The sequence below is a fragment of the Rhodamnia argentea genome, chromosome 8 (assembly GCF_020921035.1).
Source record: "Rhodamnia argentea isolate NSW1041297 chromosome 8, ASM2092103v1, whole genome shotgun sequence".
NCBI lineage: Eukaryota > Viridiplantae > Streptophyta > Magnoliopsida > Myrtales > Myrtaceae > Rhodamnia > Rhodamnia argentea.
The window spans coordinates 7693093-7719171 of record NC_063157.1 but is presented as its reverse complement, the minus strand read 5'-3'; the positions used below and the strand labels follow the sequence as shown (position 1 = coordinate 7719171).

The window sequence follows — 26079 nt, the reverse complement described above, 5'->3', positions numbered from 1 at the left end:
GCCCGTGACATCATATCGGTAACTGTTGGTAAGTCCTGTCGGTGGACCCGCCTAAGCCCGATCCGAGCTACAAAGGTCCGAAGACATTTTGTGGGTGGGCTTAGGCAAGACCATTTGGATTCGGCAGAATTTAGGCCCGAATTTGAGGCCGGGCCGACCCGAGCCCGCCCGATCATTATACCCAATCTCGTGGAATTTTTGCGCGCGCCGACCCGAGTCCACGTTGGCGAGCGATCAAAGTCTCTTCCCCTCGTCGGAATAGCCCGCCAAGAACTCGAGTCCCGGCGTCGATGGATTCGCAGGTGGTGGCGACGACGCACTCCGCGGTCGAAGATGGAGATGCTTCCCCTCCTTACAAACTCCTCCTCTCATGTCCCCTCGGCCTCTCTCCGTCGCAGGTGCCTTTTCCCTCGCTTTCTGTTCTTCCGCCGTCACGCCGAAACCGGCGCACCATCTGATTCGCTCTAATAGGCAGCATTACATGCGATCGCGCCTGTTTGTAGTAACCGTTTTCGTGGTTTCTACTTTTTTAAGGTTTCTGCCGATTTCAATGTGTCGTACGATAGGATTCCGCATCCCGACATCGACTTGGAGAATTCCATTTCTGAGGTGAGATTATTTTTGCGCCTTCGATGTCTGATCATCTTTCGCTTTGTCGACAATAGCTTTGCTTTTCAGCTCTCGGATGGTGTTAAAGTTTGGTCTTATGGTTCTGGGCCTTCTGGCCATTGCTTTAAGTTGACATACTCGTCAGATTGGCAAATTACAGGCAAATTGAACTCGATAAAAGTTAACTTCTATTGCAGCACTTCATTAATTGCTTTCGCATTTGATTCAGTGATCCGTAATCAAAGCAGTGACTGAGCTTTGATTGCTACATGAAGCGGCTTATTGACAGAATTAGCGGGATTTGTTCTAAGATGCCCCTTCCAATTTCTGTCGATCCGCTGTTTTTTTTGTCCCCTCACTTTGTCTCTCTTGTTCAGATATGGGACCAAAGAATTCAGAGAAATGCATCTCTGTACAATGGGACAAAGTTCAGGGTATGTCGATACTTCTTTTATTCTCTGGGTGTCCTGAATAGAAGAACTTCCAGTTTGCAGTGTGCTTGATCAACTGTCACAGTTGTTATGTAGCACCGTGATTTGAGAGCCTATGGTTTCTTGCGGTAGTGCTTAATGAAGGAATAGGGTGGTGAAGTTCCAAATAAGCTACATACTTTTGGCGGTTGCAGCCAAATGGGCTTTTGTGTTGAACGGCGTTTCTGGATATTTGGGATTGCATCACTCACTTTTGATCTTATGCAATGGACTTTCTGAGATATTTTGTATTATTAGTTTTTTTGTGCACCTCCATACCTAATGACATGAGAGGAGTTATCCCACTCGTTTGCCGGCCCATTGCTTGGTGAATATCCCAGTTCAAAATGTTCAACAGCCAAAATTAGAAGAATCAATGTGAAACTTGCGAGGCTGTAGATGCGCATGCTTACTCATGCATGCTAAAATGAACTGTGTTTTGAGTTAATTATAGATTCAAAGTATGCAGGATACATCACAGATAAGGAAGGAAGTGGATTTGATAAAATTTCTTGGGTATCACTCCACCTTGGCCTAACAGACTACAGGTCTCTCTCTCTCTCTCTCTGAATGAAGAATGTTTTGATTTTCAAAGCATAGATTATACATAACACAAGAAAAACAGTGCAAGGACGACTGCAAACTTTCTGTATTTGGTTGCTTAGCTAGTCGGTGTCGGTTGCTTACAAAATCCAATGGATAATTATTATTTCATCCATGTCATGAGCATAAGTAGTGTAATGAGAGCATTAGTTAAACTGCCAATCCAATGACAAACATCAGTAGAAAACCGGGTGATAGCTATTTAGAGGAGTAGGTTGGATCATTATGCTTGTTGTGCATGTGAAACTCAAAATCCCATGAAGGATCAGTTAAGACTTCTCATTCCAATTTCTTATTTCACCGAGCACTCTGTTTTGAGATAGTAATACTTTTGTTGCAGAGAGGTAAAAATAAGGATTGCAAATTGATACATACCTGGAACCAAGCTAATTCTTTCTAGCTTTAGAACCCTAGTGGCTAACTGATGTACTAATTCTAAATGATGAATGGCAGTACCTCCCCTTCTTACTGCTTCTGATTCACTCAAGAGTCAAGATCACTGTTCTGAACTTGCTTTAAGGAGAAATAGTCACCAATATTTTTTAATTTCACAGCATTTGGTTATTATGTGACTTTATGTTCTCATTAAGGAATGTCTACAGTCTGCTGCTGTTATGATGCCATATAATTTTGTTTCAGAACTTTCGTTGGGACAAACTTGAATCCTCTGTGGGAAACGTTCCTAGTTCCATCAAAAGGTATCTTCAGTTCTTGTTGAAATTCATCTTGAACTGTGCTCTCTCTCTCTCTCACACAATCATGCACCCAAATATGAATGAACTGCTCTCATGGCTTGAAAATGTATTATGATAACTATTATTCTGCTTCTAAGAAGAAATTTAAGTGGAGACAAGCGTGCAATAGTTTTAATGATTCAATTTCTGTAATTAGATGGTTGGCATTACAGGACATAGCCTACAAATTTTCAGATCTCTTGGGGTTGCTTGCGTCTTCTTCAGTCCCGGTTGATGTTCATTTCGTCTCTATGGTGTTTGTTGCCTTTGTACAGAGGACACAATTTGCTGTCAACACACCTCCAGTCCGTTAGGCAATGGTGCAATTGTGGAGACATTAGACAAGAAAATACTGGTACTGCGAAGAAGCAATAATGTTGGGGAATTTCCTGGTCACTTTGTATTCCCAGGAGGCCATCCAGAGGTACTAAACACAAGATTATAAGAGCTTTTGTGCTTTATCCAACCCAAAAATAAAAGTAAAGTAGCACATAGCTATTTGTTTCTAATAGTAGAATGTGTGTTGGATGGTTAATGCTGTGAGAGAGAAATTGGCATCACCATCATGACAGCATATCATACTGTCACTTGCCCAGATCTATTTAAAGAGATTACATGCAGTAATGAAGTCGTCTTTTAGCTTCTGATGGAATTTTGGGTTTTCTAGGCCCTTATGGTTGTACACTCTGTTTATCTTGATTGCAGCCGCAAGAAATTGGAATAGTGTGCCATCAGCCTGGCAAGAGTTTGAGGGAGTCCGAGATGCTCAACAAGAGAGTTTCTGAAGAGATGTTTGACAGCATTGTCCGAGAAGTGAATGAAGAAATTGGAGTACCTGGTTCATCCCTCGTGAGTTAATTGCGAATTTGAGCATAACCAAATAGTCTGTGTTTTACTTGCTTCCTGAGCATATATGGTCTGTGCTTCAATTTAGTTAACTCGCTGTGAAATTATTCCCAGACCATGTAGACTAAAAATGGCATTGCAGGCTAGGCTGACCTACCTAGCTTGATGAAGCACTTGTGTTGACCACTTGACATTCATGCAGGGCAATCCACTTTTTATTGGTATATCTCGTCGGGAGATGAATGTAAGACCAGCTGCTTTTTTCTTCATGACATGCACGCTTCACTCGGATGAAATTCAGAAATGCTATTCTAGTGCACAAGACGGCTTTGAATCAACTCAACTTTATGCAGTGACACTGGTGAGTCCAAACTTCTGTTTCATTTGAGTTGCCACAGTAATCCTTGACATGTAATGTGCAAATTTTGCCTATTTGTCACGAATTACATTCAAGCATGAACAATTATACAGTCAAGGGAAAAAAGCATGAGAAAATATAGATGTTGTATAGCGTAGTGCCATCGGAGTTGTATCTATAGTGTTGTAGCCCATAGGAATTGGCATCAGTGGCTCTTATGGAACCTACGAAATAACCTCTGGACATTTAAACCATGACGTTGGATAGTTGGTCCAGAATCAACTTTCAAACGAAGCTATGGTTCTTACGCATTAGTTCTAAGCCATCAACTTTCGAACGAAGCTATAGTTCTTACGCATTAGTTCTAAGCCAAGTGTTGACAGCATGAATAGAATACCCGCATGCCTTTTCAACCCTTCTACTTCGATCTAATCAGTTATCTACTCTTCTGCTGTCAGATTGATTTGGAGAACTTGACTTCTAAAATGCCTGGCTGCCATCAAGGTGGCTTTGCTCTCTATAAATTGATGTTGGAAACTGGGAAGGACACGAGATGAAAGCTCTGGACTTGTGGTCGACCAAAATTCTCAGATGCATTGACAACAAAAATTCCCATTACTTCCCTCCTGCAATCGATGTGTTATGCTTTCGCTTAAAAACCTAGAATCACATACTTACTTAATGCCGTTGAAATGGCGAACCCAGATGGGCTCCATGGCCATGCGATCGAATGGCCGGGTCATGATCTGCAAAACATAAATGTAAGGCTATCACTTTGTGAATTCGATTTAGAATCCGTTCCGAGGACGGTTCAACATTCTCTGTCACCTTTACCTGTAACACTGCATAGATTATTTTGCCACTGTTTGTTCAACTTCATTATTATGTCAACAAAGGTTAATCTCATAATGTTGTTTCTGAACTATCATTTGACGTTAATTTTTTGAAAGCGGCTCCTGCAGTCGTTTACGGTGACTCACGGAGGTCTATGAAAAGCTCTCTGCATCGTTCCTAAGATGTGGACATCTTCCGTGAAATGCAGGCAGTTGAATTTGATTTCATACAGAGACATTGGTTTCCAGGAAGAATCTGAGTGTTTGTCGATGTAAATCTGAGCATTTCGTTCGGTATTGCGCTAAAATGCGATTATCAGATGAATTTAACGTGGAGAATGACGTATTCTACGTCGTGATAAGCATGATCAAATCTACTAAACACGCACAAAACAGAAGAGACCATAAAAAGAATTGATCGTAAAGAGAAAAATAGAGAATGAAATTTTCGAAGTTGAAGAAGTACTGAAAAGCCGACCATGGCAGGGTTTTATGAGATGGGCTACGAAACATCTACGTCGGCCTTCTTTCTCTAACACGATGGCTAAATTTGCTCTTGGCACCCTTTGTCACATTATCTGGACCACAAGAAATGATATTCTTTTCCGGAACAAGCAACTCTATCTTCCGGCATTGATCTCCCACTTAACTAAACTGGTCAAGGATAAGGCTTTAACCTTGGGATGCATTCGAGATCATCCTCGTAACGGACGTGTTCAGAATAATTGGGGTTTATCTTCTCATATTTTCGACACGTCCCTCTAGCCGGTTCCTATTACATCACCAGTGGGTATTTGCTCAGCACCGTTGCATCCTTCTACCGATGTTGCCGATCCACTGCTTCTTCTCATGGCTGGTGCCACTTTTGTCGATGCATTGCGGTTCCAGCCTTGTAGTTTTTTTTGTTGGTTACTTGGTAGCACTATCTTACTCTATTAGCTTGTTGGCTTCTAGGTCATCTTCTTTTACCTTGGATGTATTTTGCGACCGGTTCACCGTTGAACTCTTCATGTCACACTATGTGCCGTATTGAGTTCATGGTTTTTGTGTCCGGTATCTTTTGTATCTAGCTTTTTGAAAGATCAATACATACTTACAAAAAAAAAAAAAAAGTACTGAAAAGCATAAAATTGAACTTTCTGACCGAACACCAAAAAAAAAAAACGTTTATCCTTTCTTTGGGATATTCCAACTCCTCTTTGGGGAACGTAAACACGATAGAGAGGCTCGATAATTCATCGGTTTGGTTAAACTGACGCGATCGCACTCGGGAGCAGCAGCGAAGCGGGGAGCTCGACGACGCGTGTGGTTTTGCTCTGGAGATAAATTCTCAATCGGAGCCCCTGCATCGTCTTCTTCGTTGGGAGAGAACGACGCTTCGATCCCTGCCGAAAAACCATGGACGACGAACTGCTGGAGTTGCAGAGGCAATTCGAGTTCGCTCAGCAGGCCAAATCCTTCGTCCGTCTCTCCGAACGCAACGTCGTCGAATTGGTCCAGAAGCTCCAGGAGCTCCACATCATCGACTTCGATCTCCTCCACACCGTTTCCGGCAAGGAGTACATCACCCCTGTACGCCTTTCTCTCTCTCTCTCTCCCCAATTGATATCGAGTCTGGTTTTCGATCGTTCTACAGTTTTTGGGCGATATTGATGGAGATGATCAGTGAATTCCATAGCAGCTAACTCGCGTACTTTAAGAATGGCGCAAGTCTGTTGTAGCGTCCTCCCTGCATTTTCCACCAAGTTAGGGGGAAGTAGAATTAGGGCTTGTGTCGTGGTTTACCTTTCTGGAGTGGCTTTTTTCTTTCCCTGTTTTTGTCGAGACCGGTAGAACGGAAAATTTGGCTTAGTTGAGTTTACAAACGGTCAATCTTGCGCTTGTAGAGCTGAGTAACCAGTACAAACTTATGCTAGAGAATTTTCTGACTGTTCTTCCATCTCAAACATTGTTTAAATGCTAGAGAATTTTCTTAATTTTTGTTCTCTTTATAGGAACAACTGAGGCATGAAATGCTGTCAGAGGTACAAAAATTGGGACGTGTTTCTCTAATTGACCTTGCCGACACTACTGGGGTTGATTTGTACCATGTTGAGAAGCAAGCTCAAGTTATGGTGGCTGGTAATCCAGGCCTTACGTTTGTTCAGGGGGAAATCATATCGCAACATTACTGGGACTCTGTAGCTGAAGAGATTAACGAGCGGCTTCAAGAATGTAGTCAGATAGCTTTAGCAGAGCTAGCTGCACAATTACATGTTGGCTCGGAGTTATTGACATCAGTGTTGGAGCCTCGACTTGGGAGCACGGTATTATGATTTTCCAAGTCTTGCGAATGTCGCATAACAAGAGTGGACCCTATCGACGATGACTTTGTCCTTGTTTTTAGGTGAAAGGAAGGCTTGAAGGTGGGCAGTTGTATACTCCGGCATATGTTGCTAGAGTTAGTGCTATGGTTCGTGGTGCAGCAAGAGGCATTTCTGTCCCTGCAAATCTGTCTGCATTGTGGAGCTCTCTACAGCAACTTCTGCAGGAAATGGATGGAGCTACTGGAGTGTCCGTTGAGGCATCATTCTTCCAATCCCTATTCAATGAGCTATTGAAGGGAGGAGAGATCCTGGGTTCACTCCGTGCAGGAGTGTACTGGACTCCAACTGTATGTGATTTGCCTAATTCATTCCTTCCTTTCTGAAGACTATGGGATTGTCCAATAGGACTAATGAGATTCTAAAACATCCATTAGAGTAATCATAGTTGTGTGTGGCTGCCAAAATTTGTTTATAGTGGGATTGTCGTCAATAACTTCAACTGATTCTGTACTGCTCTTTTCCTCAAGAATTCTCAATTTCATATTAAATCGGGAATATCTGCTGTTTTCACCACCCTTTTATAGGGGCGAAAATGTTTAGTTTCTGATTTATGCCAAGGGAACTAGAAGATTGATTGGCGAGTAGTGTCAACCTTGAGTGTAGGAGGCACAAGGGACGAATAATAGTGCTTTGATGCATTGTAGCGTACTCTTCTTCATATGATATTGCGTTTGTAGGTGCAGGTTCATTTTGTGTGCTCTTGCAAATATATGTTTTTCCTAATGAGAGAGTATCTTTTTATTTATTATGATATACACGCTGGCTCTTTCACTTAACATGTCAATATGCTACAGGTCTTTGCCATTGCTCAGAAGGAATGTGTTGATTCTTTTTTCTCTCAGGTATGTGGTTTTATATGCTCCCACCCCTCCTCCTCCTCCTCCTCTCTCTCTCTCTCTCTCTCTCTCTCTCTCTCTCTCTGCTTTTTGGTTTAGTCACGCAGCACAGAATTCTTGGCCGGATGAAAAGGACGATACTACTTTAGGAGAGTTAGGAGGGTCGATTAAATCAAATAGAAGATCAAATTGAAGATTTATATTGGCATGATTCTGAAAGGCATCACTCCAATACCTTTGTTTGTGTAGTACAAATTATGCTGATTTATAGGAATAGGCGGGATGTTTAGACCTGAATCATTGTATATGCATTCACTGCGTCCTGCAGACTCTATTTTGTTGAGATGAGATGTGGTTCTCTAGCAAGAGCGAGAAATTTTAATTGAATTACCTTTGGACAGCTAAGTCTACTACAAGCTTAAAGCCTGAAACATAAATTGCAATGAAACCAATTGTTTCTTTAACAGAAATTTATGAATTTTTTACTAGTTAAATGATTTATCTTACTAGGTTTTGCCAATGTAGGGGCAATATAAGCAATTTATCCCAAAAGTACTGTAGTAGAACTAGCATATGATGTATGTACTTAACCTTTTGGGTTTGGAGGTGCTGACTCTTAATTTTCATCTTTTGTCGAGTTTCCTGGAGTGCTTAGTTTACTGTTTGTTTGTGTGTGGCAGAATTCCTTCATCACTTATGAAACGCTTAGCAGACTAGGAATATCGCAACCTGTTCAATTCTTACAGGTATTTTTGGCTGTATAATTGATATTGATGAAATAGCTCATTCTGCATCTCTTTGCTTATTTGTCTATTCTCTAATCAGATTTTGGCCATGTACTTTAATTAGTCCAGGTATCCTGATGGATTCCCATTGGCAAATGCTTTTGTGCACCCCTCCTTGACAGAAATGGTGGATACTGCTATTGAAGATGCTGTTGAACGTTCTAGCTGGTAATGGCTACAGAAGATTCTCCGTATATATAACGCACCCGTATATGTTTCTCATCAGTAGGGATCATTAGGAAGCATTATTAACTGAAATTCTTTTGTGTGTACACGTGTGCGTTAGAACAAGATACTGTACTCAAATGAATATCCATGATGTTGCCCCTTGGACGGTAATGATAAATGTCTTCATAGTCTACTTTCACTTTTGAATTTTTTGAAATCTTTGCGATAGGATTTACGTTAATGCTCTCCAAGATTCTTTGTTAATATGTTCGCCTATTTAGAAATTGAACGAGTGTTTGAAATGTGATTTGAGCTTATTTAATATTTTTGATGATCTATGATATATTTGTCTCATGATTTTGGGTACTGGAGAGTGTATTGGTTATCATGATCTGGACAATATGTTCGCGTTGAAATTCATTCAGTCTCCTCCCTTTAGTCGGTACGGTAGGGTTCAAGTGTTGATAGTACATCTTAAATGTAATAAACTCATAGTCACCTGTTTTTGAATGCTTTTGTTTAGTTCCTTTTAGTCTTCTTCACCTCGAGAACATGTTTCATGTTTTCTGAATGATTTTACCTCAGTATATATAACTCTGATATCACAAGTTCTGTATCACATTTCCTAGGGACAAAGAAACTGCATCGGGCATTATTGTTGTCTGTTCATTTCTTCTACAAGCACTATTCTAGATAATTCTAATGAAATTTGTTCGCATTATAATGCAAGAACCATATGGTCATTTAGTTGATTATTTTATCACGATATTGTAAAAACTTTTCCATTTCTCGTGTTTGATATTACTTGTTCATGCAGGATTGACTCACTATCTGTATTACCTGCATCCTTTGGTTCTCAAGATGCATCTGAGATTTTATCATATTGTCCATCTGTTCAGTCTGCTCTCAAGGTAACAGTTTCTCACTTCTGTTTATGATTCCGATATTTTAATCAGTTGTCTGATAATTATAAATGAAATGATTTCTGCAGTCTAATAAAGCTCTAATCCTTGGGGAGTCCTTTGTCTTTAGCAATGCCTTTATCAAGGTAAGTCTTTCTGTAATTAGTGTTCCTTCATTTCACAGATGATTTTCCTTAGGAATCTAGTAATTGGATTAGATGATATCTTCTCCTTCAAAAGGATGATATTCTGATCCTAAATATGTTTTGGCTCACAAACAGTGAGGGCCTATTCACTCCGTTTTATTTTTTTAATAGGTGCTTGATATGTCCATCTTAGCTATGAAAGTACTTCCCAGCACTTGACACCCAGTCATCTTCTCTTGCTTGGGAACAATGCATCGAGTTGCTTGATAGAGGTCGATAGATGTTCTGCACGTCCAATGTTCCTACTACGTGAAAGTGTCATGCATTTTTATTGCTCTAAGTTTTCTTTCTTTTCTATGGGTCTTCTTTCTCGGCCTCAATTTGGGTAGTCTGGGTGGCCAAAAGCGCAATATTTTGAAGTCACACTAGAAAGATGCAATCTGTCTTTGACACTGTATGGGCAGTTTGTATTGAGATTTTTTTGCCTTTCATAATTTGAATGGTTGTTTTTCACTTCGCTTCTGGGTTTTTACGTTAGATTTACATGTCTTCCATTCTTGCGCATCGACCTCACTTACCAATTACTATCTAGCTCCTTTCTTTGTTGTCTCTTATTTCTAGTTAATTAATTGCCAAATGAAGGATTTGGAACTTTTTTCCCTTTCTGTTCATGCAATTTACTTGATAGGTCTTGAGTTCCTTTTGGTACTAGAGGCATGACCAATTGTTTGAGCCAGTCATGTTCTAAGTGATTACTCACTTACATTTTATTATTATTGTAGGATGTGTATGATCGCCTGGAAAAAGAGATGGTAGTAGCTAATCTTTCAGGATCTGCTAGTGTTAATCTTTCTGATGATCGATATTCAGCCAAGGATGCTAAAGGAGCACATGATTCTGGCTTTTCCTCCGAGTTAAATGAAATTTCAAGTGGGAGTACGTCTATTAAACATGTTGTGGATAAAGGGGGAAGGAAAAAGAAGGGAAAATCTACTGGAAATGCTAAATCTGGTGCATCTGAGAGTGGTCCAGACAATCAGGATTTTGTGCCGGCAAAATCCAAGAAAAACCAGAAGAAGAGCAAAGATGTGCCTTCGGTGCATACGTCAGAAGTGAAATCAAGCGCTAAGAAAGATGCCAAATCGCAAGAAGAAAACCAGGGTATTCCTTCAGAAGAATGGAGTGTGCAAGTGATTACTACATTGTTTCCCGATTTCGAAGAGCAAGGTGTGATGATTTATAATACAGTGTTTTAATTCTGAATGTAGTACATGACAGATATAACCTGATTATGATGTAATTGGTCATCAATTTTGGCAGGTGTTGATGATCCATCCAGTATAATTAGGTCTCTAGCCAACCACTTGAGACCTATGCTAATAAATTCTTGGAAGGAAAAAAGAAAGGCAGTGTTTACAGAAAACGCAGAGAGAATGAAACGGTTGCTTGATGATTTGCAAAAAAAAATCGATGAAGTGAGCAAGATGATTCGCTTCTTTGGTCTTGTTTGCCCTTCTATATTTGGCTAAATGAGTTATCTTTTCTCATACATTTCCTGTTGCAGGCTTTGTTAAATATACAGCTATATGAAAAGGCATTAGATTTGTTTGAAGATGATTCATCCACTTCAGTATGTCCTTTATCTATTATCAATCACAAATAGGAAACTGTTTCTGATTAAATATATTAAAGGGCAGTTTCATGTGCTTTACAGGTGGTTTTACACAGGCATCTCTTGAGAACAACAGCTGCTTCTATTGTAGATACGCTATTTGTTGATCTGGTAGCTGCTTATATGCTGCTTCATCATTCTGTTTGTTGCCTGAAGTATATCTTTTATGAGGGAGCATGTGATAGATTCGTGATTTGCAGGATGCTTACAACAAATTAAAGACTGGTGCTGAAACCGAAAATCCTGAGAACTCACAGTGTGTCTCACTTAGTTCTGTAGAAAGAACTGCTCTTGTATGGAGATTAAATCCCTTGATCTACCTTTCATAAACGGAGTGATAATAATTTTGGATTGACAGTCTTATCTACACCTTTCTTCTGGTGCAGGCAAAGACATTCCCTGGAAGCCTTTCAAAGAAGGCTCTTGCAGTGGTTGACGCTTTGGAGGGAAAGGTCTGTGTTTGAATTAAGTCAAATAATGTTTTGGTTTTGATGTATGATAAGAAACTAAGGAGACTTCCCTCCAGATAAATATTGTGTGTGATTCAGGTCCTTGACGTTTTACTCAGTTTGGTACTTTTCAGCAATTTTTTATCTGCTTATTGGGAGATATACCTTTCGATTATTTGCAGTTTTCAATGTTGTAGCTATCCTTTCTCAGTTGTTTCGGTTTTTCTTGTGTTGACAGACATCATAGTTGAATAGTTTTCTAATAGTGACAGATTGAGATATGCAGTAATTTCGTGGATGTTGCAGTTTTTTTTTTTCGACGGAATTCTCATTTCGTGATATTGTGGGCAATGGAATTGCATGTTATATAGTAACTCTTGTCACTTTGTGTTATAATGACTATGAAAGTTACCAATGACAGAGGGTGGAAACTTTCATGACTGCGCTGACAGATTTTGCAGAGGAGAGGTATTTATGATGTTTGTATTGTTATTTGTAGTTCTTTAGCATGTGTTAGCATACAACTCTGTATTTACTATTTCTAGTTGATTGCTTTTTTCAGCGGATTGGTAGTGAAAAAGCTTGACAAGAAACTGGAAAGGGCACTTCTGCATTCTTACCGCAAGGTAAGCCTGCTTCACTCGATTACTTAATGTCAGGTATAAGAACATTATTTTGTAAGTAATTGTGATTGTCCATGACCTTTTTGTCATCTTTATCTGCTTATATTTTGATAAATCTGATTTTTTATCTCACATTCAATCTTCGCTATTAGTTCTCAAGCAATCTTTTAATCGGAGATCTGTTGTCTACAAATAATCCCGAGTTTTGCTGTCTTACATGCAAATGAAGGCAATAGAAAATCATTTTATTTTGCCTTTGCACTTGTGACTCTACTTTGCATAACAAGTTCAGAGTGGCACTGCAGGATTTGACCTCTCAAGTGTCTACAGAAGAGGATCCTATCTCTCTTCTGCCAAAAGTAGTGTCGCTGCTGTATATTCAGGTCAGTAGTAGCCATTGCTTCTCTATGTATTTTGTCTGATTCACTTTGTTTCTTTGCCTGGTGATTAAAACATCCCCATCGTGTAGGTTCATAGTAAGGCTCTTCAAGCTCCTGGGAGGGCCATTTCTATTGCCATTACCAGATTGAAGGTATTGTATCTGTGGGATACTGCTTGTGAAACGAGAAACTCTTTTATGTGAATCTGTCCAGGAAGAAAGTTGTCTTACTACCAGATCATTTTTTTCGAAGGTTTTGTTGGCATGTGGTTCTTGTTATTTTAATGCATGACCTGGGAAGTGAGACAATGTAATACCATTTACATTGCACTTCCCTTTTTCATTATTAAACCCTAGCAAATTACTAAGATAATAGTGTTCTGATGTTTCAGAATAATGGATATCCAATGTTATCGTGTGGTTTTGGTGGGTGTGAGGGGGTTGCAAGCTCTGTTTGCTTTAAAATGCTCCAACTTTCCCCACCTAAGCACTAAATGCGCTGTTTGTGATCCTAACAGATGCTTGCACCTGAAATTGGCAGAACTCATTGAAAATAAGCTTGATATGTTAAGAATTGCCTCATTAATTGGTGGAGCTTTGATGCTTGTAAATCTGGTGGAGTGATTTGTTCTTATAGGTCTGCAAACTCTCCTCATTTTGCAACTGTTCGCAATTTTCGTCGATGTTTTCTGCTCTGTTAGTTTTGTTACCTTCATATGTCTATGTGTCAGGATAAGCTACAGGACTCAGCTTACCAGATTTTGACAGATTACCAAGCCGCTACAGTCACCCTCCTGTCACTGATTTCTGCCTCCACTGGTGATGTAAGAAAAAAATCCATGTTAGATAATAGTAATAACATGTACTTTATCAATGAAGTTTGTCTCTGTGTTGATAATTGGTCTGAACCTTTCATTTGCTGTCTTGGCTGCTTTGAATTCGAAAAGTTCCTTGAAAAGATTACCTTCATGTATCTGGTGTTTATTGTTTTCTCTCACCTCCTCCTCAGGAAGAGGATTGCGCATCTGAGAGAATTTCTAGTAAGAGGGAGCTTCTGGAGAGTCTAATGCCAGCACTGAAGAGCCTAGTGCTCAGCAAGCCTCAATCTTGAGAATTAGCCAGATTTGTGCCATCGCAAGACAAGATCACATTCAGCTCATTAAAGACTTGGAGAGGATATGTTACGGCAATTTGTTAGACAATCAAATGATCTTGCGACACCGGCAACCATGTTGGTAATGGGGGAGTTAACTTTGTGCAGGAGAGAGAGAGAGAGAGAGAGAGAGATCCAATGTGAAAATTCATGTGTGATCTGAGGGGGTGAAAAAGGAGGTCCTGTAACTATTTGATTTGTTCTTGAGGCATTATCTGTGATCATCAGTCAGGGCAAAAGATGGAATGGCCGACTTCTTTCTGGATCAGAACTGCCTTTACCTACTGGTACTGATGATCAAGATGATTATCTGGCCTGCCACTGTATCAGGCATTACTTGGGCACGGGCATGCATCATGCTATGGGCCGCACGGCTCATCAGATGCTGGGCCGGGCCGGGCCGGGCCAGGTCCCTTTCGAATGGTGCAATGCCAATTGGGCTACTGATGAGTGGATCAGTGGCCCAAAAGCTATGGGCCAAAAGGCAAAAAAAAGCCCTTTGGGCTACTAAAATTAAAACAAAAGACAACATAAATTGTCTGGGCCGTGTCGTCCGGACACGGCACGCGTAAGTAGAGCTGGACCAGTCAGGAAGTGGCTTCGACTGGGCCACTAAAGGACCTTTGGGCTCAGAATTGTTTAAATGGCCCAAAGGTGATGGTTCTAAAAGTTGAAAACGGAAATGTACACCGGGGGTATGTTTGGTAACGATCAAATTCTCTAAAATCTGTTTGGTAAAGTAAATGATTTTTATTTTCAAATTCTTTGATTCTCTTTTTGAAAACAGATTTGGAGCAGAAAAAAAATAAAAAAAAATTGATTCTTTATTTCATAATCACTTTTGAGAAACGAGAGTGAGAATATTCAAGGAAGGCTTTCACTTTGTTCCCTCGATCCAAAAAATAAAGAGGCAAAGCCTCGGGAAGAACACTTGACCAGCCAACTCCTCTTGCTCGTCTATTGATCTCATCGCTCAACCAGGGAGCTTCGCCGCCGCCGTCTACCACTGCCATCATCCTTCGTCCACTGCCGTCATTCACCACCGGACGTCGCTCACCGTTTGCCATCCACCATCGCCATCCCCGTCCATCACCCCCCATTTGCCACTAGTCATCATCAGCATCCCCCCCTCCCCGAAGAAAAAGGAAAATAAATTAGAAATAAAAGAAACCTTTTCAAAAATTTGAAACTAAAAAAAAAAATTCACTAGATTTATGTTACATGAAAATCTTTTACCAATATCATTTTTCTTAACAAATTATAAGAAACAAATATTCCATGAAATAAATAAACGATTACAACAACACGAAATAAATAGGCTAATTATGGATCATGCATGATCTGTATTCATTTTATTAGTGATGTTATATAGGTTGACTTTAATGACAATACGTAATTATTTGACTTCAATGAAAAATATTGGGAGGAGAAATTGTTATCGAGAACAAATTTTGTGCGGTACCCAAATGAATTTCTGTTTCAAGAACAAAAATGTTGTAAAGTTACCAAACGCAGTCTAATTCTCTAAAACTTAAACAGAATTAGAAAAAATCAATTCCGAACATAATTAATTTTTTGGATCGAAATCGTTGCCAACCGAACCAAAAATCCTAAAACTCCAAAAGTGTAGTTGAGTCATAAAATTTTTTAAAAATGCAATCAAGCCTTAAAATTTTTCAAATTGGTATAATCAAATCATTCCATTAACATTGTCAATTTATCTAACGAAAAATGACATTTTAAATTAATTTCTCTAATCCTACTCATCATATTTTTTTTTTCTTTTTTAAATCACATTTAAACTAAATTAAAAAAAAAAAAAAGACACTAAAATTTAATTTTAAAAAGCTGAAAACTTTAAAAGCAAAAGCAAAAGCAAAAGCAAAAACAAAAACAAAAACAAAAAAGGGTAAGCCAAGCCTCAATGATGAGGCACTGCCACCACCGCCGCCCATTGCCACATGGACCAGCAAAGGTCGCCAGCCCTCACCAGTCCCAGCCTAGGCCTCACAAGCCCTAGGCAAGGGCTAGCGACCATCGCCCGCCCTTAACCTTCACTAGGTGCAGGCAAGGGCTCTGGGTTGAGGAAGCTTTTTCTATAACAAATTACTTCAAATTCAGATTGATTGCCCTAGTCAGATTTATTTAATCAGAACCTAACCACCATATTTTTGTTGGAGGGGTTTTGCATGCCATATTGTGTTTTACCTATGGAACAAACAAAGGTCAAATGGTCACCCCTCCTAACAGTCATTTTTAATTTGGAGGTACATCGGCTTTTTTCCTTAGCTGAAGCATGTCAAAAAGAAATATAAGATTAGGCGGAGACTAAATAAAGTTTCGGCGTCTTGACAAGAAACAAAACTGAGTTTCAGGCAAGCGAGATCTGAACCCCAAGTCCTTCCACAAAGCGAGACCCATGCAAAACACCACAAGATGTCGACTATGACCGAGGCAAAATAACAGAACGGCTGAATATATAAAAGCGGCACGATGACAATACTAAGCTCTCTAAAAACAAAGTAGGGGTGCAATAGCTGCTCACGATACTTGAAAGGAGGAATCGCTTTCATCGCATCCACCCAGTCAATAGATGAATAACAAAGCGACAACCTTCTGCTGCCAACTATCACATTGAGAAAATAATCGCCAACCTTTTGCATAACTACCAATGCAAGAAAAGACTAAATGCATGTTCAGTCACAAAAAAAAAGAAAAAAAAAAGAACATTAACGCGCGCTTTACATCAGTTGGTTTGATGACTGGTTAGTGCTGAGGTAGGGCCGGTCTCTTTTCCAGCATCTCGGAGTAAAGCACGATATTATCCTGCAAAGGAGTTTAGATCTTGAGCTTTGGAAGTGGCCCAGCAGAACCAATGACAAATACAGATAAAAAAAGGTTGATAGAGGTAGTATTGATCAACCCAACCTTGCGAATTATTTCAAAACTGCTCGGATCGAAACAGTGATAAGATCCTCTCTCGTACAATTGTGTCTTCACGAGGGGTTCCATGTTAGGCGCCCTCAAAAACCACACCCGATGCTCTTTGTGATAAACCCAACCTCTGTTGTAGCTGCCAATTAAAGGTTTCCAGTTCTGTTAGAACCTTAAACTCGAGACTAACATACAATAAAAAAATATGGGAGGCACAAAGTGCATAAAAGCACAAAACATAGTTTCTCTTCTTGGCAAGAAGGAAAACAAAATCCATTGAATGAAAGAGCATACAGTTCATTTGCAGCATATAATTGGGCTTCGTCTTTAGGCATGCTGCAGAAGACCCAAAACAAAATAGCGAGTTAGCGAATCATGAGCCATGCAATTTGCAGGAGCACTAAATAAATCTACAGTGAAGCACCTGTAAAATATGTAAAATAATGTCTCCACAGAGAACTTCGCAAAATAACCTTGCTGCAACCAAACATAATATATTGATAAGTGCAGCCATAAAATCTGATACATAACTGAAAATGGCACAAAATTGGAGGAACTAAAAGAAGATCAGCTTACATGTAAAATTGGTGGCTGTTTAGAATAATAACATTGAGGAACACTAAACTCTGGGTCACCCTTTGCTGGCTCGTCGGACCATGGGGAACCAAAAGTCTTGTGAAGATCCTCAGAAGAATTCAAATTTAGCCCGAGTGTAGTCAAGTCAATGCCAAGTGCGAGAGATGCCAGATCAGGATCACTTGTCCTAATAACACTTAGCAAGCCAAGCAACCCATATGGATCAGGAGTCGATTGTGATGTTTGCATAGGTCTCATACCTTGCTCCCTAAATGACTGATTAACTGCAGACATCTGCTGCAAGCGAAACTGAGATTGGTTCTGCTGCTGCTGATATTGCTGAATAAGCTGATCATACGAACCCATTCCAGAACCCATTCCAGACATAGTGCTTGGTGAATTTAGAGGTCTAAGCCCAACACCAGGAGGAGGTCCACTTGTTTGGAAACCCTATCAACACAAAAAGTCCTTGTCAAAGACAACAATCGTTAATAAGGAACACATTTATATAACATGTGAGGGTTACATTTCAGTTTCAATAATTAATATAGAATTAAAATCTTCTCTGCCACAGATAAAGATGTCTCATCTGCCAGTCTGTATCCAACATCAAAGAGAATCTTTCCAACCTTTTCATTAAAAGACACATCGTAAAACTACCAAACCTGAGAGTTATATGTTGTTTGAGAAGATGGAAATATGTCTGATCCTTGCAAGTGTAGAAGATCCTGACTGTTCCCTGGTGAAAAGGAAACCCCACCACCAGTGACTGAGGACACAGATTGCGGTTGCTGCTGCTGCTGCTGAGGCCGATGAGATGAGTATGCTCCCCCTAAATTAAATCCAGCGGACCTTCCCATCTGCAAATGAATGTATTGTATCTCACAGCAGACTTGAGCGCAGATCAAGCAACTAGTAAAAGGGAAAGAAAATTCTCCCAGGACATTTAGACTGACCGAGAAATGCTGGGATTGCATCATCGACATAGCATTGTCATGAAGTTGCTCCTTCTGGTGCAAGTCCATAGAATAATCTGAATTACCACCTGTAAAAGATCTAACAGCGTGATCAGTAATAATTGGGGAACATAATTCCATGCAGTATGCAGGGATGCAATGCATTCCACGAATCATAGAATCAAGCTAGTAATGCCTCAAGGTATATGATTTTTTCTCCCTGCAAAGATATGGTAAGCAACAAATATCACAACAAGTCATTTTGAGGAGTTGCTGGGTTACGAAAATGACTGTCCCCATCAGCACAAACATCCAACATGAATGCCCTGCATCAGCTAAAATCCATTGGAATTGGTAGAACATGCTATATATATCATAAGTTGCAATAAAATCCACAGGAAGCACAACATTTTGTAATTTAAACATGTCGAAACAATGGCCCACCCTTAAATATCCTTTTGACTAATACCCAACTATGCATAGAGGCATTAAAAGGATGAAACGCTCCTTCATAGAGAATGATGAGCAAGATAACACGAACTCAACTGGTCACATCATTCAATTAAAAAAAAAAAAAATCGTCGTGCTATATTTATCCATGTAAAAAAATACACCGAAAAGTTTACTTGCTCCACCCCGAATTCGTAACGTCTTCAACAACCTTTCCCTTCAACCACACAACTGGTGAAATTTGGCAAGTCAAGCAAAAGAACCATATGAAGAAATGAACCAAACACTCCTATGGTGGGAAATACAAAAAAGTAATAATAAAAAGAAAAGCTACACAGCTGAGATTATTTACCTTTAAATCCTGGTAAGGCTGGAAAATCCTCGTTCTGGATGCTGAATTCTTGATTCTGTTGAACAATTGGGCTAAGATTTTGTTTCCGAAGAGAACCTAAAATTTCAGCATTTATCATAAATACTTTCTATCATCTTCTCGAAAAAAATATTAACAACACAGAAAGTATCCATCAACTAAAGATTTGAATGTTCCACTTTACCTATTTGCCCTTGAGGCCCTCCAGCAGAACTAGGACGACTGGTCAGCTGAGGAAAATCTAAGTTCATGTCAAATGGGGTACTGTCACTTGAGTTCAACTCATTCAACATCCCCATAGAGCTAAGATTATTCACTTGTTGCATATGACTTTGTGAAAGAGGATTTGCTGCTGAAGGATAAGAATTGCCTAACATAGAAAACACCTGAGGAGATCCTGAAAACAAAAACGCGACATGAAGCAGCCCAGAGTTCAGTTTATCAGCAGATCACTCTTCCCATTGCTTTTCTTGATTCCTAATTGAATACAGAAATTAGATTGGCAATACGAGCCAGACTTTATGTGCAGAAATTATAAGATGTGCAAGGAGTAACATCTATCAAGTTAAACAAAAACACTCGGTCTTGATTCTATTATTTTCTCTTCTTCCTCTTTTGCTGCATTTGTCTATCTATCCCAAAACCTTTCTTCATCAGAGGGAAAAGCTAAATTGCAAAAGGCTAACGAGACAAAAACACCTTCTGACAAGAGCAGACCATAATGCTAATCCATCTGTAAAAATGAGTGATCCAACATTACCAGAAAGCTTTTGACCAAAAAGAGAAAAACCTTTAACAGAAAGCTCACTTGGAAACTGAATATAGTATCCTCTAGTGTTAACTGACTGAAAGTGTCCACATTGCAATGGTGGACAACTACAATCAGTATCCAGAGGGGCAATGAAGCATTCTAGATAAGATCAGACAGATAGAAAATGGACAAACTGTGCAAACAGGATTGAATGTTAAGAGAAAAAAAACCCAATTCATGTAACAACCATAGTAAAAAGGGCTTAGCTCAAAAGGAAAAGAAAGAAACATTAGCAATCAAGTCTAATAGGGGCGATTTCAAGACATGTTTACTTTTTATCACTTCAAGGTGTGCTAATTAGAAATAAAAATAAAACCAAAACAACCAGTAAGATCACATACCCTGGGAAAGTACACCGCCCAATAGTCTATTCTGGCCCTGCACACCCAAATTTCCAGATCCAGCATTAGAACTCAAATTTAGACGAGAAGCAAGACCAGACATGGATACTCCTCCAGCAGCATTTAAATTCTTCCCAATACTGCCACCTCCAACCATGTTACCAATAGAGCTTGAAATGCGAGAACTTGCATTTCCCAAGATTGGGGACACCCCCAATCCGGGAACGGCATTCCGATTTCCAATTGTCGCAGACGTAGGCAGGATACCAGGGATGGACCCTCCAACTCCATTTGCATTACTACTAAACCCGGGGTTTCCTACAACATTGAGACCCCCTCTGTTTGCGACTCCTGAATGTCCATGGGAACTTCCATGAGATAGCTGCAAATTGCATCGAGACATTGATCATGTAGCAGTTAACGGCTTGCATAGAGGTCAAATTTAAAACCAACAATTGTCCACCACATCATATTTCAACATCATGAGAACCCCTAAAATACCTGAGAAAGTGCGACAGGAAGATTATTTGATGCAAATCGACCACCAGAAAGATTTCCAGCTGGTTGTTGGACACCGCCTGATGGTAGATTATTTATTGTGGAGCTTCTTGATGGAATTGTGCCAGACATATTGGGAACATTAAAGCCCCCATGCATGTTATGCAACCCTTGAATAGTTCCTGAAAGACATTTAGCCTCAATATTATGAGAAGTTCCAGCAGTATTGATGAAAGCAACATTTAGCATATTCACCCACCGCTATGATGAAAAACAGGGGAAGCAGCACCAGACTGACCAGAGAAGGATGTCGCAAAAGATCGTCCAGTGCCGTCTGGGAGATTTGCTGTTGAGTTATTAAGAGAAGACTGCAAGCACAAGGGAGGTAAATTTTAAATGCTGATTTGACTCACTAGTCCATACAAATTAATATAAGCAGTAATTCCTGGTCCTTAATGTGGCATAAAAAACAAGTTATACATGTGAATGAAGTTTTCCAAATAGAAAGAACACACAAAGAATCCAGCATCGGATGACTCATATAGCAGGGCATATGACTTCGCTTTATAACTTCATATATAAATATTATGGCAAGGCCTTCTCTTAATACTACAATATTTTTGAAATTCCCTGACTGAGCAGCTAGAAACATCTTCATTTGAAAGGCACTCGACCCACGAAGTTCAAGCAGTTGCACCAACTTGATGACCATTAATTTATTATGTTCACAAAATCATGGCACTTATAAGCTCAATTAAAAAAATGGGAACAAGGTTAGTGTAGTACATTTATCAACCCCGACATTGCATATATGTCAAAAGTATCAGTGAAAAATCATTCCTTGCAGAAAAGCAGCCGTTCCTTCTCTTGACAGTCAGAGAGAACTATGCGGATTTCACAAGCTTTTCACCGGTTTATTCAATCTATAGCCTGAAAAGGACACATAACAGTGAGTACTTGCTCAAAATTCAAACCATGTGCACAAATACCTAACATTTTGCATAATACTCACTCCGCAGCCGTAGTGTAAACTGAGATATAGATATACAGGTTTTTATGGTCCATGATTAAAAAGAAACCATATCCAATGCTTCCTCTACTAAATGTACATTGATAGCCCATTATTTGTCCTCCATCCATATCCATTCTCGTTTAAGTGAGCCGACATTTGACTACTTCGGTGTTATGTCAAAAGATTAAACTGCACAGGCATTCAATGAATTTTCTTTCAAATTCACAGCACACATTCTATTTCTTTTAGGACAATAGGCAGGAAAAGAACAAAGGCCGACAGGGTCAGAGATATAACAGAAAAGTCATTGTAAATGACAATCTACCAAAAACAAGATAAACTACACAAGTAAACAGGAAAATTTCTCGAAGCCCTATATGGAAAGGCAATTGCACGCCAAAATGAACCCTAAATGCTTATCATTGCACAGGCATTCAATGATTTTTCTGTGTAATTCACAGCACACATTCTAACTTTTCTAGAACAATCGGAAGGAAAGAGAATGAAGACTGATAAGGTCAGAGACAGAACAGAAAATTAATTGTAAATGGCAATCTACCAAAAACAAGATAAACTACACAAGTAGTAAACAGAAAAATTTCTCAAACCGTTCACAGAAAGGCAATTGCAGGCCAAAATGAAACCTAAATGCTTACAATTACACACTATGCTTTCCGAGAAAACAAAAACTCAGCACATGACGTAAACATCTATTTGACTGCCCTACATCCACGAGCATGACTCTTTGCGAGCTTACTCCTTAAATTTACTCCGAATGGACCTGTCTACACCCAGGAACAACACATCTCAGTCCAATCTCTTACAGCTAAACTCCACAACTAGTTCTATCATGATGCTTATAGTAAATCAGCTCTTCCACATTACCACAGCCATGCCTACTGAACATTCGCAACCGCAAAATAAATAAATAAATAAAACACAAAAAAATCACAAGCTCTACTCCGCATCGTTTTCCCACCAGTCAACGACTCGGCTAAATCCGCTTACAAGTACAGAGATCAATCCACCGCGAAACCGACTCCCACTCGCCGAAGCTACTCGAACCAACAGTAGAGCGCGCAGGAACGGATTCGATTGAAGTGAACCTGAACTCGGGGAACGGCCAAAGCAACACAGAGCCTCCGGCACGAGTGAGCACTAACTCGGACTCGCTAAGAGCGTACCTTGAGAGACAGAGAGAGAAGCGATCGATCAGAAGAGGGGACGACTGAGCGAGTCTTGCCTGCCCTAAATCAGGTTGCAAACTTGCACACGTCGAGAGGACAATGGAGAACGAGAGCGAGAGAGGGCTTCGTTTTTGTTTTTATTTTTATTTTTCTTTTCTTTTCCGTCTCCTCAATTAATCTCTGCGTTTTTTCCGAAACGAAACGACGAGAAGGGAGTCGCGTTTTGTTACCCCTCTTTTTATAAAAGAGAAAAACGGCAAAACCATATTTTAGTTGATTCTCAAACTGAAAATATGTTTTTTTCCTCTTTTTTTTTGTCAAACGAAAAATAAAAATACGTTTAAACCATGTACAAATATATATATATATATATATCAATTTGACTTTCTTTTTCAAACATTTTGATTTTTTTACTTTTTTCTTTTATATAAAATGAGATATTGTGGGTACTCGACATTTTTTCCGGGGAATTTAAAAAAAAAGAACAGAGATAATTTAGGGCGTGAGAGACAATCATTTTCTTTTCGGGCTCTATTTCTAGCTAGAAATAGATTTTTCAGAAATATTCATTTGATAATGACACAAAATTTATGTTCTCAGAACATAAATTTGTTTCATGGCGATATCAAATTTCTACGATTGTCGGTCGCTAAGCCTCGATCGATGACTGGCGGTCAATGGGCAACGAATGGCAACATGCGGCAAGTGGATGGCGAAAAGGCAACCGGCAACGAGCACGCGAGGGAGGCGACGGTGGCCGGCATACTGCAATAATAAGAAGAATTCTTATTTCTGTTTTTGTTGCGTAAATAGAAAAGTATAAAATTTTTACTTCTTATTTTAGTTCCAAACCTATTTTTTAGTGAAAAAATTATCTTGAGAATATAAAAATGAAATTGCATTATCAAGCGGATTTCTATTTGTTTCCCGTAACACAAATATAGAAAAACAGGAGAATTGATGTCATGCGTAGCCTTAAATAAGATAATTCAAATTCTCTTTTATCGTGTATATATGAAATTTTTTATGTTATTTTTGTTGGAGTTGGCGAATACTTTGGGGACATTTATTTTTTACATCGGGCACGCCTACGTGAGCTTAGGGAAACCGAAGTATGATCCGACGACATATGACCCTTGCGCATAGGATGCGGGGGTTCGAGGGCAGCGCATTTGTTGAGGGATTAAAGGGGTTTCGGATAGATTAGGTTTTTAACCCGTTTATGGCATATATATATTTGCTTGTTTTTTGCTGATCATTGTAACGAGTAGTGCAAATGTAAACCAAAAATCATAGTCAAATATATTTGTAGGACGTAACCCTAGATTGGAGTGAATCCGGGTAAACCGTGCGTCGTCTATTTTTCTTCTATTATCTATGCGATCGTGCTGAATCGGTTTACAATAAATCTCTTCAATTTTGACGATTCAAATCTCTCAAAATAATTATATGTAAAGCTAGTTTTCAAATTTAGTTTGCACCTTTTATTTGTTTAAATACTCTTATCTCTATATTAAATTTAACGATGATTTGATATTTATGAGCAATTATTAAACAAATCTCCTGCTTTCATATATCACATATTATTATCTTTGAAATTTCAAATCTCTATTCTCCTATTAAAAATAACATGCATGTGTCTCTTATTTAGCACGTTCCGCGACCGTGCAAATGATATAGTTTTGATCAAAACCGTTGCGCTGCTATTGTGGCTGCTTCTTCTTTTTTAAATTTTTGGCCTTTTTATTAAATATAAATAAGAAAACATAATGAAAATCAGTTTTAGACGAAAATAAAACCATTTTCGCCACGTAGGAGAGAGAAAATATATATATATAAAAATCACGTCAGCATTTTTCGTTAGTTAAGTTCGACAGAGTTAACAAAAGAACTTGGTTGTACCTATTTGACAAGTTTTACGACTCGATTATATTTTCATGACAAGTTTTGGGATTTTCAATGAACATATCCCTAATTTTTATTACAAAATGGCGGCCTCAATTGCTATTTTTTGCTCGTTGTACGTGAACAAAAGCTCCAAACCAAGTTAGAAATAGGAGATGCATATCGCCAATAGGATTGTCTGCATTGCGGTCACATTAACCCTAGTGATGGAAGAAAGCGCGTGATCATGTGGAAAATGTACAATCAAATCATTGTTTGACCTGATCTCATTCGCAAGTACACATGATTTCATTGATATTGCTTGAACAATAGTACTTCTTCCTATGTGCCATGAGCACTATTGAAGTTCAAATCTTTTTTGCCTATATGAATTAAATGCAGGATTTTTCTGAGGGTCGCGCTTTTTTCACTCCTATCACACTCCTTGAAATAACGTATTCGCAATAATATTCCTTATGGGTCTTACCTTTGAACATATCATATCCATTAAGAGATTATTAAATTCAAATGTGAGCCCCATTTTGTGTTTTTTTTTTCTTTTGTTTTTCTTCCTTGTCTCTCTCTTCTCTCTCTTTTGTGTGTTCTTCGTTGCCTTCTTCACGTAGTTTTCCACCTGCCTCCAACCCCAAAGGCTCTATTGGCCAGGGCGTTCGCTTGCTTTTCCATCTCGTTGCTCCTTGTCGCTTGATCCGCCGTCACCGAGACCTTCTCAACTATCGTTTACTACGCCGTGAAGAGACAGCTTTTTCACCTTGGGAACATCCTTAGGTTGGCCGCTTCTTTCTCATCTCTCTCGAGTTCCTAAAGTTCATCATCATTGGTGGATTTTCGTCTTTAAAATCATTCAGGCACACATTGGGGTTAAGCTACGCCTTGACAATCTTGTACCCCTTCGCTGTAGACTAGATGATGGTCGAGAAAGTGTCGATGACGGCGGTTCGACGCTACGAAGAGCGGTGAGATGGAGAAGTGAGCGAACATCACAGCCAATGAAGCCTTTGGGGTTGGAGACACCGTAGAGGACGCAAGGAAGAATATGACGAGAGAGAAGAGACAGAGAAGAAAAACAAAAAATGAAATAAAAAAGTAAACACGAAATGGGGCTCA

The 26079-nt window shown here is 39.4% G+C and overlaps 3 protein-coding genes and 1 non-coding gene across 12 annotated transcripts; 3 read left to right on the top strand and 1 right to left on the bottom strand.

Annotated features, from left to right (window-relative positions):
• Positions 1-224: 224 nt before the first annotated feature.
• On the top strand, positions 225-4556 carry LOC115736810 (nudix hydrolase 9). 2 transcript variants are annotated; one of them, XM_030668679.2, is made up of 9 exons: positions 225-398; positions 535-609; positions 987-1043; positions 1542-1627; positions 2322-2380; positions 2692-2840; positions 3122-3265; positions 3465-3623; positions 4079-4556. In XM_030668679.2, exons 1-9 carry the CDS (start codon positions 291-293, stop codon positions 4175-4177), a joined length of 936 nt encoding a protein of 311 aa, XP_030524539.1. In that variant the 5' UTR covers positions 225-290; the 3' UTR covers positions 4178-4556. The 2 variants fall into 2 exon arrangements, with proteins under 2 accessions (XP_030524539.1, XP_030524540.1); XM_030668680.2 differs by lacking the exon at positions 4079-4556 and having other exon boundaries at positions 3405-3579.
• Positions 4557-5643: 1087 nt separating this feature from the next.
• LOC115736811 (E3 UFM1-protein ligase 1 homolog) lies at positions 5644-14139 on the top strand. Of its 2 annotated transcripts, XM_048283771.1 has the most exons (20): positions 5645-6025; positions 6448-6759; positions 6840-7106; positions 7614-7661; positions 8336-8401; positions 8505-8608; positions 9426-9519; positions 9600-9656; positions 10439-10883; positions 10977-11131; positions 11221-11286; positions 11371-11439; positions 11529-11621; positions 11715-11780; positions 12199-12245; positions 12340-12403; positions 12706-12783; positions 12870-12932; positions 13511-13603; positions 13789-14139. In XM_048283771.1, the coding sequence occupies exons 1-20, from the start codon at positions 5852-5854 to the stop codon at positions 13888-13890; spliced, it is 2463 nt and encodes an 820-aa protein (XP_048139728.1). In that variant the 5' UTR covers positions 5645-5851; the 3' UTR covers positions 13891-14139. The 2 variants fall into 2 exon arrangements, with proteins under 2 accessions (XP_048139729.1, XP_048139728.1); XM_048283772.1 differs by lacking the exons at positions 12706-12783; positions 12870-12932 and having other exon boundaries at positions 5644-6025.
• A 2253-nt stretch (positions 14140-16392) lies between these two features.
• Positions 16393-23145, bottom strand: LOC115736672 (probable NOT transcription complex subunit VIP2). Of its 7 annotated transcripts, none has more exons than XM_030668491.2 (14): positions 23065-23145; positions 21655-21798; positions 21128-21236; positions 20872-21050; positions 20371-20752; positions 19403-19615; positions 19201-19296; positions 18399-18487; positions 18108-18302; positions 17443-17892; positions 17291-17343; positions 17161-17202; positions 16861-17005; positions 16393-16758 (listed from the first exon to the last, which is right to left on the bottom strand). In XM_030668491.2, the coding sequence occupies exons 2-14, from the start codon at positions 21670-21672 to the stop codon at positions 16699-16701; spliced, it is 2031 nt and encodes a 676-aa protein (XP_030524351.1). In that variant the 5' UTR covers positions 21673-21798; positions 23065-23145; the 3' UTR covers positions 16393-16698. The 7 variants fall into 7 exon arrangements, with proteins under 7 accessions (XP_030524351.1, XP_030524353.1, XP_030524352.1 ...); XM_030668493.2 differs by having other exon boundaries at positions 21167-21236; XM_030668492.2 differs by lacking the exon at positions 23065-23145 and adding an exon at positions 22860-23058.
• Positions 21128-21208, top strand: LOC115736828. The gene has a single exon (XR_004014946.1). It is a non-coding gene; the product is annotated as a small nucleolar RNA snoR35 (small nucleolar RNA).
• Positions 23146-26079: the final 2934 nt, after the last annotated feature.

Bases quoted from the DNA above. Each gene is read 5' to 3' on its own strand.
- LOC115736810 (XM_030668679.2), top strand. From the start codon at position 291: ATGGATTCGCAGGTGGTGGCGACGACGCACTCCGCGGTCGAAGATGGA. The intron at 399-534 runs GTGCCTTTTCCC...TACTTTTTTAAG, and splicing joins TCGGCCTCTCTCCGTCGCAG to GTTTCTGCCGATTTCAATGT. The intron at 2,841-3,121 runs GTACTAAACACA...TCTTGATTGCAG, and splicing joins TCCCAGGAGGCCATCCAGAG to CCGCAAGAAATTGGAATAGT.
- LOC115736811 (XM_048283771.1), top strand. From the start codon at position 5,852: ATGGACGACGAACTGCTGGAGTTGCAGAGGCAATTCGAGTTCGCTCAG. The intron at 10,884-10,976 runs GTGTGATGATTT...CAATTTTGGCAG, and splicing joins TCCCGATTTCGAAGAGCAAG to GTGTTGATGATCCATCCAGT. The intron at 13,604-13,788 runs GTAAGAAAAAAA...CCTCCTCCTCAG, and splicing joins TTTCTGCCTCCACTGGTGAT to GAAGAGGATTGCGCATCTGA.
- LOC115736672 (XM_030668491.2), bottom strand. The intron at 20,753-20,871 runs GTATTTTAGGGG...TGCAATTTGCAG, and splicing joins TTCCTGTCGCACTTTCTCAG to CTATCTCATGGAAGTTCCCA. The intron at 19,616-20,370 runs GTATGTGATCTT...TTTTGTTTTCAG, and splicing joins GGGCGGTGTACTTTCCCAGG to GATCTCCTCAGGTGTTTTCT.